This window comes from Colletotrichum fioriniae (genome assembly GCF_027942845.1).
Source record: "Colletotrichum fioriniae strain IMI 355084 chromosome Unknown scaffold_12, whole genome shotgun sequence".
NCBI lineage: Eukaryota > Fungi > Ascomycota > Sordariomycetes > Glomerellales > Glomerellaceae > Colletotrichum > Colletotrichum fioriniae.
The window spans coordinates 549,055-563,571 of NW_027076848.1; the positions used below are offsets into that span (position 1 = coordinate 549,055).

At 54.4% G+C, this 14,517-nt stretch overlaps 3 protein-coding genes and 2 non-coding genes across 5 annotated transcripts; 1 reads left to right on the plus strand and 4 right to left on the minus strand.

Annotated features, from left to right (window-relative positions):
* Nucleotides 1–5,795: 5,795 nt before the first annotated feature.
* N0V96_009358 lies at nt 5,796–5,867 on the minus strand. The gene has a single exon. It is a non-coding gene; the product is annotated as a tRNA-Ala (tRNA).
* A 6-nt stretch (nt 5,868–5,873) lies between these two features.
* On the minus strand, nt 5,874–5,978 carry N0V96_009359. The gene has a single exon. It is a non-coding gene; the product is annotated as a tRNA-Val (tRNA).
* A 3,639-nt stretch (nt 5,979–9,617) lies between these two features.
* On the minus strand, nt 9,618–11,057 carry N0V96_009360 (uncharacterized protein; the record flags this gene model as incomplete). The annotated part of the gene is made up of 3 exons (XM_065758624.1): nt 9,618–10,124; nt 10,186–10,689; nt 10,782–11,057. 3 exons carry the CDS (start codon nt 11,055–11,057, stop codon nt 9,618–9,620), a joined length of 1,287 nt encoding a protein of 428 aa, XP_065612689.1.
* An 890-nt stretch (nt 11,058–11,947) lies between these two features.
* N0V96_009361 (uncharacterized protein) lies at nt 11,948–12,448 on the minus strand (the record flags this gene model as incomplete). The annotated part of the gene is made up of 2 exons (XM_053199367.1): nt 11,948–12,058; nt 12,179–12,448. 2 exons carry the CDS (start codon nt 12,446–12,448, stop codon nt 11,948–11,950), a joined length of 381 nt encoding a protein of 126 aa, XP_053043207.1.
* A 660-nt stretch (nt 12,449–13,108) lies between these two features.
* Nucleotides 13,109–14,481, plus strand: SHP1 (protein phosphatase regulator; the record flags this gene model as incomplete). The annotated part of the gene is made up of 3 exons (XM_053199366.2): nt 13,109–13,189; nt 13,242–13,666; nt 13,722–14,481. 3 exons carry the CDS (start codon nt 13,109–13,111, stop codon nt 14,479–14,481), a joined length of 1,266 nt encoding a protein of 421 aa, XP_053043206.2.
* Between the last annotated feature and the right edge of the window lie 36 nt (nt 14,482–14,517).

The window sequence follows — 14,517 nt, forward strand, 5'->3', positions numbered from 1 at the left end:
GAGTGAGAGAAAATATCGAAAAAGGGCCACCCTGACTTACGAGTTACGACCTTGCAGATGGATACAAATGCAACTGGATGGATGTTCTTGGGTCGACAGGTCGGGGGTCTGTCTGCAGCTCCGACCGGGAATAGCCCCCCCGGTCTGCGGTCTCTTTGCTTTGCTTGCTTTGTTGTTTTTTCTCCCAACGGGAAAAAGAACTACTTGTCAATGCGCTCTCTCGGCTTGGGATATCTCGCCTCAAGAAGAAAGCCAATGGAGGCAAGTTTTCTGATGGAGTGAAATGGAAGACCTGTGATGATTCTTGGAAATTTCAGATTGAATCATCCTGAGAGAAGGACCGCCTCAAAGAGAAGGAAGGAAGGCAGCAAAGTACGTACCGGGGACCTGCGTCGCACCCGACTCCATCCTTCCCGTTCTTTCCACACCACGTAACGTACCTTCCTACCTACTTACCTACCTTCCTAGCTACCTACCGTGCTACCTTCCTAAGGTACTCCGTACGCCATGAAGCATTCGAAGCACCTTCCTTGGGACCTGAGGACGGCCGAGATACATGAAAAATTACTTAATCAACCTAAGCATGTGAGGAGGTACTCGTCGAGTAACCTTTTGCTTGCATTGAATCCCGTCCTCATTGCCTTGTTTCTTTCTCTTCATCTCCAGTTCAACTCATGACCTTACTTACTACGGACTCTTCTCGTACCTTGGTGAACAAACAATGGTCCCAAGGCTATCAACCCAATACCAAGACAAGTCAAGACTCGTCCCCGACCTTGGGGACGGCACGGGAAGGAAGCCACAAGACTCCAAAGTCTGGCGGGGGGGTGCTGCAGGGAATCCTGGACCAACATACCTTACTGCGCACAATGAGGGACTTTACCGTCTTGTTTCTGCAACTTTGCATCCACGCATATCCACCAATCAATACTCCATACAAAGACTGTACATTTGAAGTTGTTATGTAGTGAAAGTTTGCTGCGGATGCCCAGCGACTCGAGAGGGGTCCATGTCGAAATTTCGAGGTACGAGGCTCATGGCTCAAGGCTCAAGGCTCATGCTGCTCGGACATGGAGAGAGTCTCCACTTGATCACTGTACCTGAGAAGCGGCCACAGTGTGTCTGTTCCGATTCTCCTCAAGCTTTCAGTGCATGGCGCCACTGGATTGGAATTAAGCGAGAAAAGTGTCGTCCAATGTCTGCAGCCCGCTAAACGGCCCCGGCCAAGGTGGGTTCTCGGCTCCACCAACGCGGACTTTGGACAATTGAACACCGGACGGTCTGGCCAACAGGCGGAAGGCTTGCGGTTCCACACCCATCCCGCGAAGTACCTACGGATACACTACACTCGGATGACTTTGGTACCTGCACAAGTATCCACGTACCTACCTTTACTGAGGTGAGTACCCAGGTACGGAGTGCCTACCTTACCTTTTAACGCATCTTCCAAGGTACTCGGTCGAGTAGGTATTTTCTTCCATTTCGATGTTGATTCTCAGACGCAAAAATAGGTGCATACTCCAGGCCCCTTTGACAGTTAAACAAGTCGTTATTTCCGTTGCTCGTCTCTACCGCCAGATTCAACATTGGGGCGCCTTTGGCTTCCACATTGGGACACATGGCATCGACGCCCGAGGGCAGCCACTGGTGACCGCGCTTCTGCGCACACCTTCCATCACCTCACCTCAATAATGGAATGCACAGACCGATTGACCAAGGTCCTCACAGTGTCTTTTTGGTGCCGTCATCTTCCCCAGATCATCACCCAACGGATGCCAATCCATCCATCCATCCATCCATCATCCATGGAGCATCCCATCAACACCACCCACCCGTCCATCGTCATCCTCAATCACCACGCCACCAACAACGACCAACACCACTATCGCTGCGACCTCATTGCTGATCTGGCCCACCTTTGCAAATCACCAACTGATTCAGTTCATCTCTGCACCCAAAGCTTACTCTCCAGGGGACCTCATCTCTTCTGCATGCGCCTCATTAAGCAAGGGACCCCCCTCCGGAATCACTCCCGGCGGGCCATGACAATGTCTTGACTCTTGCTACTGCAGCTTCATCATGCTCCTCGCTGCTCAACCACGCCTCATATCTGCGAGACTGCGACAAGTCATATCAACTATCAACACCGCGGCGCCCCAAAAGAGGGCCACGATCCATGACACTGACTGCAACGCCCCAATGACGGCTGCCGTACCCATACAGTGTGATCGACAGACGTGCTACAACAGAGCCCGGCAACCGATACTTCTCGTCGAGATTTTCTCTCCTTCTTTCTTAACCTATCCATGCTTTCTATGGACAGACTCCAGTTGAGCTGTAATCATGGTACGATCGTTCCATAGGTCCCATATTCAGAACCGGGGGCGCTACGGAAAGCTCCCTAGTCACCAGTGGAACTCAACGACCGACCACCACGGGGCTCTAGAGGCCGAGGGGGAAACGTGCACAAGCACACAAGAAAACGCCTAGCTCTACACTACCGTGACGAGTTTGCCGCTGCCTTTAGCCCAGCATACCCCTCGACTTCGCTGTCTGCACATCACGCTCCATTACGACCATGATTCGCTGGATCCTCAGGCCGATGTCCATTTCTAGTGGCTCTCGACGAGTCGATTCCTACCATGGCACCATGGCAAGCTGGCAACAATACAAAGTCGTGGAAACCAACATTGGGGTTTGGGGGCCAGGCGTAGCAGAAAATCACATCACGGCGCGGAGAGCAGCAAAAGCCCACATACTAGACGTGCCTACGCCATGCATTACCTACATGCGCCCACCGTATCAGGTCAACCACCATCGTCGTTTGTGAGCGTCCCCGGCATCTCGGAACCGCATCCTGCTCTCCAGTCCATCAGCCACGGCGCAGGCTCGCCTCCTTGCCTGCTTCGCTGCTTCGGTTGGTCGAAAGTGTGATGGCCCTGCTGCTAAATGCCTATGCAGTACAGATCACAACCAGCTCCAGTCTCTTTCGGTCCCGTAAAGTCCCCGGCCAATCAATCACAATACGTCTTCCCACAGGGCCGAGCAAGAAGAAACCTGCGAACTGACCGTACTCCGTACCGAGGTCGAGAGAAGAGATTTCAACCAAGCCGGCTGCCTGGAGTTGGTCGCCGGCTCGCCGTTACCCCTTCTCCACCTATGTCTGCCGTTCTGGTTCGTGGACAGTGGACGTTGGCAAAGGAGAAGGTTGTTTGCTCCCGAGTCCCAGATGCAACGTCGGCCGCCGCGCACACATGCAAGTCCTAGGTCCATCTCACTTCGGCTAGTTGGTCCTGCAGCTCAGCGCAATCGACACTCGGGCTCACGGACAGGCAAGCAGGAAAGCAAACGGGCCGGTAGGGAATACCCTCGAGGGTGCCTCCCAAGAAAATTTTCAGAAAAACTACTCTGCCGTCTCTGGAAGCCCGGAAGGTTCAAACTGACAGTATCCTTACCAGGGATCTGGGCTCTGTGGGATGGGAGGATGACCGGTCTGTGTTGCAGTGCAGCCGAAGTCTGCAAGGTACGGGAGACTGTGCACGTTTGTGGAATGGCCCGGACTTTAGCTGCATGCCGCAGTGCGCCGCCCTACAGACTTGAAAGTTGAGAGCCACAGAGCAGACTTCAGACGTTCGCGTGGTGATTGTGGATAGTTGGCAGCCATTTGATCTGATGGTGCCTCGCAACGTTTTGGCATTGGACCACGGGCCGCAGCGAGCTGTTCCCGGAAATGAACCAACTGACCCCAATTCCTTTGGCTCAAAGCCTGCACTACGGTACACACTGGCAACCAGGTATTCGTACGAAGTACATCTGCGGCACGGCGCAAGGTCACATCGAGATGTGCATGCGCAGACAGACTCTAGCAAGTTACCGTCACATCAAAGGCCTCGATTGCATCAAGCACCTGTTTCCTCTACCGAATGCTCTGTGGCGCGACGCAAGATAGCTTCATCTCTTCTACCAAGGCCCGCGATCTCGCGCGATTCAAAATAGCTATTGAAATTCCATCTCGTCTTCGGTGATTCAATCGAGGCACAATTGGTCAAGCGCGTTCCTAGAATACGCACCAACCAACCAACCAACTACCAGCCAACGCATGAGACGCCACAAACTCCAAGGGACGGACCTGAAAGCACAAAAACGTGTCGAGACCGGGATGAAAGGAGCCTCGTGCGCACTTTGCCTCGTGTTCTCGAATCTCGGCACACAAGCACGGACATCAGGACCCTTGGGCGTTTGCTCAACAGCAAACAGACGTCTCAAAAATCAGTTTTTGCAAAAGCGGACTATGAAGCCGAGGTGAGAGGATCATGATGATTAACTCCTGGTCATCTTGGTAAGGTGATAGAGCTTCGCCCCTATTACATACTTGGTTCGTGACTCTCTGACTTTCACTTGCGCCCAGGACCTTCAAAGAGGATCCCTCCGTGGTGGAAACACGTCGATCCGACCGCGCTTGGCGTTGCTTCTGGCAGCTTGCGCGGTGGACGCCAAATCCAACGACAGATCAGGACAGTCGTTGTTTGCGGCTCAACAACCTGACATGGATTTGGCTGCTGGGCTGTCAATACAGCAGCACGGAGACGATATCGTATCATGCTTTCTGCTAGAGTCTCATACCAGAAGAAACTCAAGAGTGGCTCATCGGCTCGGGCCATTTTCTTCACCACACCGAGTATGAATATGCCCACTGCACCTCTCCTCCTCCTCCATCCTGCCAATGCTGCCATCCTCGGCGCCGCCCTTGGCCCCCTGGTCGTTGAGGAGCTTAGGCCCAAGGATGCTCAGTGTTGCCCTGGACCCGGCCCCCAAGGATGGCCCAGCTTCTCGAATTTGAAGAAGAGACCCAGACCGAAGGCGGCTAGCCTGAAAGGGAAGCTGCAAAATCAATCTTTCAATTTTAAAATCGCCTGTTGAACTTTGCCATGTCCTTTGTCCCATGCGCACTTCAGCATGGCTCCGCTCCCGGCCTTCCCCTCTATCGACGATATTTCTGCTTTCGGGTTATCTCGCTGAGTAGCTGGGCCTCCTTTTCGCCTCCCTGCCAAGCCTATCTGGAATACGCAAAGAGGCTTGCTGGTTGACGAGGGCGCAAGCCTCCTCTAATACGTTTCCGGAGAAAACTCCGCCTTGCGCGACGCTGCCACGAGGTGGCCATGCTGAGCGCACCGAGGGTCTGGGTCGCTGGCGCTCGCTCCCAAGTACTCCGTCTTGACATTGTAAATTTGTGAGATCAGCTGTGACCTATGCCGGCAGTTGACCCACTCGTATGCGGCGATGGCCAGTGCAAAGCCTGTGAGACATATCCAACACGATGAGTAACTAGTCACCGGTCGGCGCGACCCTACGATCACTGGGGAGAAGATCTGCCAGTATAGTTACCAAAGGTGTTCGGCGTTCACCCACCGGTCCAATTTGACGTCGTTCGGTCATTCGGCGAATGCCCAGTCTATTGCTTGGGACATTTGACGTCGTCACTAGATCATGTCTCACCAGTAACCGGAAGGAGCTCAGACCTTGATGTCGTCGATCGTCGTGGTGTGGGTTTAGGCATCCTGATGGGATGCTATATGAGCCCTTCACATGAGCATAACAATCAGTCGTCGATGGACTGATGAGACTCGCTGCCGGTATATCTTCTGTCACCTTCCCGTCAAAGTCTCTGGATGCCTGTTCTACCATGGTAATCCGGGTTTCAGGGAGCACGATGGCATCTCCTTCCGGCTTGGGAACAATTAGAACTAAATCCTACACGGACAAAAACTACCACCATGACGAGACAGTCAAAAAGATGGACGATCTGGGAATCGAACCCAGGACCTACCGCATGCTAAGCGGTCATTATACCACTAAACCAATCGCCCATGGTATGATCTAGCCCGGACTTGAACCGGAGACCTTCAGTGTGGCAGGGAAGAGAGATCGAGGCTCTCGTACTGTTAGACTGACGTGATAACCAACTACACCACCAGACCAGGGAATTTGTTGAAAGCAGGCGTCGGTTTCTGCGCCCTTGGCCCCGCGAGCGCGAGGTGGTGTGGGCGAGGGTTGCAAAATTTTGCAAACGGCTTTGGCAGGGTGGGTCGGGACAGGGAGGTCCCTTGCGGTGGAGGTCGGAGCCGACCGCGGCCGGCGGAAGTGGAGTTGGGTTCCGACGAACTTGTCGCTATTTTTAGGAGTGACGGAACGACCAGACGAAGGTTAATGTCGACACGGAATAGGGACGTGTTAGCAGGGCCCTTTTCTTCCCTCAAGGTTGAAATATCACTGGATTTTGGACGGGGGTTTAATGGGATCGACTTGATTGTAGTATTAACATAAACACCACAATGTATGGCTGCCTTGGCCAACGTAATCACGATCACACCCAAGCCAGCGATTAGAGTCAGGGTAGCTTCTCTTGATACACCCCATCAGCCTTGCCACGATTATCTTGCCGTGAAACTCGTAGCCTCGATTGAGTCGAGTCGTCATCTCACTTCAGCCATCAGTTCGACTACACTTTATAGTTCGTAAGATACGTATAGACTACCTCCAAAGACTACGGATGATTTGCTGAGCAATCGAGCAGGTTGTGGGTGCGTGCGTGCGTCCCGAACGGCGGGTGGGGAACAGGCGATGATGCCAAGGCAAAGTCACTGCAGAAAGAGGCGGAGAGAGTCGTGAGGTGCTGCTTTGAATTACGGGCTTATCAGCCTGGATATGGTTCAAGAATTTGGGGGTCTCTTTTGATGTTGTTGTACAGTTCTGGGTGCCGTGATGAGACTTGGAAAGTTTAGGCCCAATATTTCAGTAACAGCCTCGGTATTGTTACTCCATGCTCTCAAGCTGGACAGCGGATGCAGAACAGGAGCAAGTAATCATGGTTACGGTATCACCTGGCTGTGGCTTTGAGAAGCTAAAGGTACTACTAATGGAGGTCACACACTTTAGAGTAATAATGGCCTTCTGGTGAGTTGCCGAGCCTTTGCTCCATTTGGTATCTACCGAGGATGAAGAGTTGCGTATAAGTACACTGTACGATTGAAAAAAAGTGAAAAGTTGCCTCTCGTTATGAACTAAGGGGACGTACATCAGGGTGGCTCATAAAGAGGAATATTTGTAGTCAATGAACATCAGACAACAGAAAAAGAAGCAAAATGACTATGGTGGAAGGAGCGAGGTAGACAGGATTGCCCAGGTGACGCGCCGGGTACTCAAAACAATCACCAGCACCTTGAGGGACACGCATCCCGCGTACGCCCTGCCCCGTATATTCATCCCATCTCATCCACGCTCGACTACTGCCAAGATCAGAAGGGTATATACCCCCCCTCAAGCCCAATTCCGTCACCAGCACAGCAGGCGCCCTCTAGGTCGGGGGTCAGGTCAAACTGTGGCGTGGGTGGTGGAATGGTTTAAGGTCGGCATTCAACTTCACGCCAACCAGCCTACTCGACGACAGGCTTAGCGAGTTCGAGTCCCAGCATGTGCACCAGAGATGTAGCCCCCAAATCGGCACCGGGGGGGTGAACTCTTTTGTCAGTTGGTACTGATTTTTTTTTGATGATTTGTAAAAGCTTCTGTGTGTTATTCGAGGAGCCAGTTGCGGTAATTGGTTGCCTACAGCCGTGACTTTTACCCACGATGATTCTTATCTTCAGGTATCTTGTTCGGTAGTGGGCGCCTTCCAGTTTTCCATTGTCTCGATGAGATGCTTTTCTACACACTCCAAACCCAGAACGCCTGCTCGCTGGATCATCGATGGTCTGCTGAGGTAAGGTCACGCTGGACGACGCTGACGAAGAAATTGTTGCCGATGCCTTTCTCGCCGTGTCTTACCCCTATCCCCTGTGCGAGTTAGATGGTCCGGTATCTCAGCCTATTAAAAGGACGTTCAAGTATCTAAACAGACGCGGAAGGGGATTTGAATAAGCGAGGCAGGGGGTGATACCATCACGAGGTGACGCTTGTCAGCGATCCTCATCCGTCTATGGTCGTCTTGAATCTTCGTTGGCCTAAAGTCATCACAGGGAGGAATAGGAATGAATATGAAACAGCAGCGTTGATGTATCGAGATGGCTATTTCCGCCAAGACAACAAGTCCAGAGAAACCTGCGGTCCGAAGGCTATTGCGGCGACGTCATCACATACAAATCAAAGGTCAGAGGCATTGAGTAGAGCCGTATGCGCACGGAATGGAGCTGAGTCGATCTTATGGAACCTTTCCAGGTGTGTGAGCATTACGTTCAATGACCCTTATCGCTTGGTACGTGCGTTACGAAGCGAGGGATATGTTAAAGAACATCTGCGTCTCCAAACACTCGGCATCTGTCGACAGGGTGGTGCAAGAACATCTCCTCTGGGGTATGTGCTGTTGAAGATCTTTGCGGCCAAAGTGTCACGTGCATCAGATTCCCGGGAGCAAACACCAAAGATGTCCTCCTCAGATCGAGCAAGTATGGGAAATTCGCGTGTGGAGGGAAGACAAGGAAGGCAAGGCGAGAATCAGAGGACCAATGTATTCGATCTACCTGGCATAGGTATGTATCCTTACGAATGGCTTGTATGTATCCTGATGTTAATGGGAGTAAGGAAAGCAAAAGCTCAGGTGCCCAGTTCGAGAATTGAACTGGACCCCCTACGAAATCCTCCATCTATTGAGACTTCTCGAGATTTCATACCAAGTTCGTTACTACCGGACCAGGGCGTTATACCGCTCGACCATGGGGATCGATTGGGCTTGGTTGACGAAAGAGCGACCTCGATAACGATATAAGGGAAGGCAAGGCAAGCACAAGGTAAGTTATAAGAGGGAAGGAAGGAAGCGTCCCGTGTAAGGCATGAGTTAACAAGGCAGGTACGGTTGCTGACGAGGGGCAGGTGCGGTTAACCAGCGTCCCACCTCTCGCCAGGTACCTTCCTTACCTGCCTCAGGTACCCAGTAGGAAGGAGAGGGGATGGTATATGAGCGTCTTCTCCTCCTATCTGGTCACAAGCGAAAGGGACAGGTGGTCAAGTGGTTAAGGAGGCGCCAGTGGAATCCATTCTTCCTTGACCGCCCTCAACCTTCGCTCAAAACTTCTGGTTCGATTCCCTAAGGATGCCGCTTTTTGCCCCTTTTGAAGATTACGCACCCCCGAGACAGCTCTCAACTATTGGATGTATGCCGCCTAGTAGTATTCCAATGCATGAGACGTCGAGAGAGGGGAAGGATTGGGCTCTGCCTTAGTCGTGTTGCACATGTGCCCGAACGCCGAGGACGGTATGAGTTCAATGGTTCAGGAAGTTTGCTCCGAGAGGAGAAACTGGCCGGAAAGGATTTGAGAACCTTAGATATGTAGTCCTAGACGTTGCTCGGGCATCATCGGCCGCAATTCACGGTGAATGGCAACATGACATTTAGGAGAGTGATTCTCTATTATTGAGCTGTGGCAGCATGGTACCCAGATGATTTGTCTTTGTTTCTACACCCATATGGTACAGTATCTCAAAACTCCTTCTCTTCCACAAAAGTCGGGAGTTTTCCATCCGTCTTTTCGATATTTTACAAGTGCAAAGGTACGATGACCCCAGTCAATGCTCTTCCACCACTTGCTACGCATCACCAAAAACTACCCCTGAAACGCAATCGTCTACTTCTTCCGCGTCTCGCTCCAGAACTTCTGCCTCTCCTGCTCGCCCCTCTGCTCGGCGTACTTCTTGGCAGCCTTCTCCGCCTCGCGCTTGCGGCCGGCCTCGAGGTGGTTTCCGGCACCGCCCTTTGCGTTGTGAACGGTCTGCTTCAGGTTGTCGACAATGCCCTTGATGCTGCCGGCGTCAGCCGCTGGGGCTGCGGCTGCAGGAGTTGAGCGCGGGGCCTGGTAGTTCAGGCGTGTGGGACCGGAAGCGATTCTGGTCGCGGTGGCTGTGGTACCAATGGTAGGGGCCGGAGTGGCGATGGGTGTGAGGTTGAAGAGGGAGCGGAAGGCGGCCTTGGAGAAGAGCCAGTTCTGGGCGACACCGATGAGACCGGTGATGAAGAAGTAGAACTGGACGCCGGCGGGGAGGTACGAGGTGAAGATTACGGAGAGGGGTCCGAGGATGTACATCATCAGCTTCTGCTGGGCCTTGGCTTGAGGCGTGGAGTACTTGGAGCCGAGCTGAAAGTCGACATGTTAGCATCTAGATCGAGGCAGACTGGGTCGCCTGGGGTTCACGTACCTTGACCATGGCAAACATGGCCATAGGACCGGCAATGGGCAGGAGGAAGTAAGGGTCAGAGACGGTCAAGTCCGTGATCCAGAGGAAACCACCAGTCTCCATGCCAGGGACGGGGATGCTGGCAGCGCCGTTGAGGACGCGGAACATGCCATATCCAAAGGGAATCTGGAGGAGACCCCAGAAGGCGTTGAGGGGGTTCACGCCGGCGCGCTTGTTCAGCATTGACATGTCGCGACGGGCCTCAGTCATGGCGGCCGAGTTACCGCTCGCCATGGCCTCCTGCATCGCCTTGCGGGTCTCGTCGTAGGCCGGATCCTGGTGGAGCTTCTGCATCCTCGCCGAGGTGTCTTGGGACTTGAGGAGCGGCTTGAACATGACGAGACGGAGGAGGATAGCCGTCGCGGCGATGGAGCCCCACCACGGCATGCCGGAGAGGACGTGGACGTGTTCGAGGGCCCATTGCATCACGCTCGAGGGACCCCAGCCGAAATCGAGGCCGAGGGTCTTGAGAAAGCCGATTTGTTCGGGGAGGTCGAGGAGGGAGGCGGCGTCGAGCTCGGGGAGGGAAGAGGTCGAGGGGCGGCGGCCTCGGGGACGATGGGTGCGACAGGAGCGGCCGGTGCGGAAGGAGGGATGGATGAAGCGGATGCTGAGGCTGCGTCGACGGATCCTGAGGGCGCAACAGGTGCAGCTGGTGCAGTAGGTGCAACTGGTGACGGTGCTGATGGTGCCGGCTGGGGTTCAGACTTGTCCCAGAGGGAGATTGCTCTTCTCGTCTCGAGGGAGCCGCCGATGGCTACTGTGCCGGCGAGGCCACCTAGCCTGGAGTTGGTTGATCTCAGCGCCGCCCACGGCGCACCGCCGTTGCGCATCGAGGTTCCGAATTGCCGTCCATCACCGAGTCGTCTGGGTGCCCGGGCGATCTAGTCACTGCACGTTAGTACTTGATGCAGGCGGGAATTCGAAGGCAGAGAGCCTTGGGAGTCGGAGAGGAAGTATGTACACTTTGGCGGGTTATGCTGCTGGCCACTCTTGTGGAGGGCAGCGAACGAAGAACGCCTCTGCTGGGCAGCATGATGGGCAGTTTCTGAGGGAGGAGGGTTGGGGGGGATGGTGAGAATTGAAGACTGACTCTCCAGTCATCGTCTCTCTATCTTCGATGGCAACGCGAGTTGCTGGAAATTTTTGGGGACCTCGCCATTGGAACCGCGGACGCGCCGGGGAAATGTCGGGTGGGACGGGAAGCGGGTCCAAGCTCCGGCTCCGTTCCGCGGCCAGGGGAGAGTCACTGGAGTCTGGGGACGAGACTCGGGAAGGTCAGCATTGGATATCAGTGACACCGAAAAGCTCGATTGTAGCTGTGCAGTAACGGGCAATTTGCAAAGCTAAGATTGTTGGCCGACCATCAACAAATGAGGGAACATGCTGTATTTTGGTTTCTTTTGATCCTCGCATACGTACGACTCTTAAGTCTTGAACTCGTCACTGTAACCTGGTCCACGCCATCACCATCTGTCCAAAGGCCGTGCTTTGTAAATGTCTTTACTCTTCCCGTACGCCGATGTATGTAACCTTGCCTGAGTAGGTAATATATCTGGCCGGGCATTGTTTGTAATAATCCCGACACCGCTGGCAGCCGCTTTCCGCTCCTGAGGGATCCCATCGTTTCTTGTCGTCTCTTTTAGGGCAGGTTGCGATCTAACACGGTCGGGAACATCCTCTTCTCGAAGGTACACTCGTGCTTTTATTCCCAGCCGCCTAGTCACTCCATGCTCGTCAAATCATCGAGACCGGTAGAGGGCCTCCGGTGCTTGTCGCGAATCTCGAGGCCGGGGCCAATAGCGTGCGCCGTTCTCCGGGACATGGGGAACACCTGTAATATGTGTGTTAGATACTACTGCAACAAGTTTCGCCATGTTCGGCTGGATTTTCGCAGCATGCGCATGCTCTGGGGAATGCAAGTATGCGAGCGTCCTACAACTCCGTTCCATACCTTGGTGCCGCCCCATCCTAGCCTGAAGGCAGCCTCATGTGCAAATAGCTCTCCGAAACCCAGCATCATGCCATTGATAAAGGGGAGGAATAGGTTGATAGCAGCCCCGCGGACCAAACCCCAGAACGTAGGCGGCTTGTAGAGGATGATGGGGGAGTTGGACGAGGGAGGTGATTCGGTGAGGTCCTCGCCTTGGGAGTACTGCTCGCTGTCGGACCGGATTGTCACGCCGGACTCGGCAAGGGGGTGGAGAGAGTCGTCGGAAGCCATCGTCGACGCTGGCTTGGGGGTTCGGGAGGTAGTGATCGTGGGGGATGATTGAGAGCTTGGTCGACGAGCAAGTTTACCGAGATTCGGCGCAGGGCAGTTCGATGATGGAACGGGGAGCTACGGCTACGGCATCACCTCGGAAAATCACACCGCAGCTGCCGCCTCCCCCAATGTGCTGCTGCACTACGTCGGCTTGGGGTCTGCGGGGTCTGTGCGTATTGGTCTTTCCCCGTCGGAGCTTCAGCCACAATGGTGCAGATTAGATCAGCCGATGATGTGGCGGTGCATGGTGGGGTTGAGGCACCTCAGTTGGAGCGGGCGGTGGCTCCTCCCTCACGTCACAGGGAACGTGCTAGACGGCCAGGTACCTTTCATTACGGATGCAGCTCCAATGGAAGCAGTTACGACCACTAAGCTGCCTGCTATTCGTCTCCCATTTCGCACTTGATTCACTACAGGGCGCAACCTTTGAAGAGAACCAAACTTCAAGAAGACCACGGATTCACGGGTGATATCTCTACCTACCTTACCTTATTAAACGACGACACAGCCATTCATCAGGTTAAGAGACCACACCTTTCTCTTTCCTTCCTCCGTCCATTGAACTCTGCCTAATCGACACCTCGCATTCCCCGCCAAACCACATCTAGTGCCGCCAACATGTCCGGTAGCTCCAACAGCGCTTCGCGCAACAATATACTTCGCGACTTCAAGAGCCTGACGGGCATGCCCGAAGCGAGGGTAAGGCATATGGAAAGAGCGTGGTGAATTATCCTGCTGACTTTATGTCCAGTGCACAGAGTACCTCGAATCCGCAAACTGGGATATCGGCCTTGCCGCCCAGGCCTACTACGCCGACCACGACTCCGGCGAGGAAGAGATCGAACCCGTTGCGCAGGCTCAAGCTTCTGCTCCTGCTCCTGCCGAATACACCGGTCCCCGAACTCTCGATGGACGACCCGCGCCTGAGTCGGCCGGCAGAGCGAGCACCGTAAAGAAGGCAGCGCCTAAGAAGAAGGGTCTCGCAACGCTTAGCTCTATTGGAGGAGGCCACGCACACGACGATGATGACGATGAAGATGACGAGGACGACGACGACAGAGGCCGCGGCGACCTCTTTGCTGGCGGTGAAAAGTCTGGATTGGCTGTGCAGGACCCGTCTCAAGAGGGCGGTGGTGCTAAGAAGATCATCAGCGACATCCTCGCCAAGGCCAAGGCGTAAGTTGACAATGCAAAAGGATGCAATGAGGAAGACAAGACTGACGCAGACCAGAAACGCATCTCGGCCAGAGACTGCATCGCCCGCGGGCCCTTCGCGCTCCGGTGCTTTCCGCGGAAGCGGCACCACATTGGGTGGCGAGGGCTCAGAGAGCCGCAGTATTCCCGATCCTGATGCTCAAGAGGGTGCGAGTGGCTCAGCGGGTGCGACTGGTGAGCCCCAGGAACGTACACTGCATCTGTGGCAGGATGGCTTCAGCATTGACGACGGCGAACTTCACCGATTCGACGATCCCGAGAATGCGATGGATCTGAACATGATCCGGGCTGGTAGAGCCCCTCTGCACTTGATGAATGTTCGCTACGATCAGCCGGTCGACGTGAAGCTCCATCAACACCAGGAGAACTACCACCCGTTGCCCAAGACATACAAGCCGTTCGGTGGAGAGGGCCGCCGGCTCGGTAGCCCCGTTCCCGGTGAGAGCAGCTCCTCGTCGACCGCAACCGCCCCTGCTGCTTCAGTCTCGGCCAGTGCCAGCTCGACGGGCCCTCAGCAGGCCGTCGATGAGTCTCAGCCTACCCTGACCCTCCGTATCCAGTTGCCCAACGGCACCAGGCTGCCTGCTCGCTTCAACACCACCAACACCGTCAATGACGTCTACGAATTTGTGCAGCGCGCTTCTGCGGATACCCGCACTAGGTCCTGGGTGTTGGCCACGACTTTCCCCAACAAGGACCACACTGATCGCAGCTTGGTATTGGGCGAGATGTCTGAGTTCAAGAAGGGCGGCACGGCGGTCGTCAAGTGGGCTTAAACCACGAGGCAGATGGAAAAGAAAATGGCGGGAAAC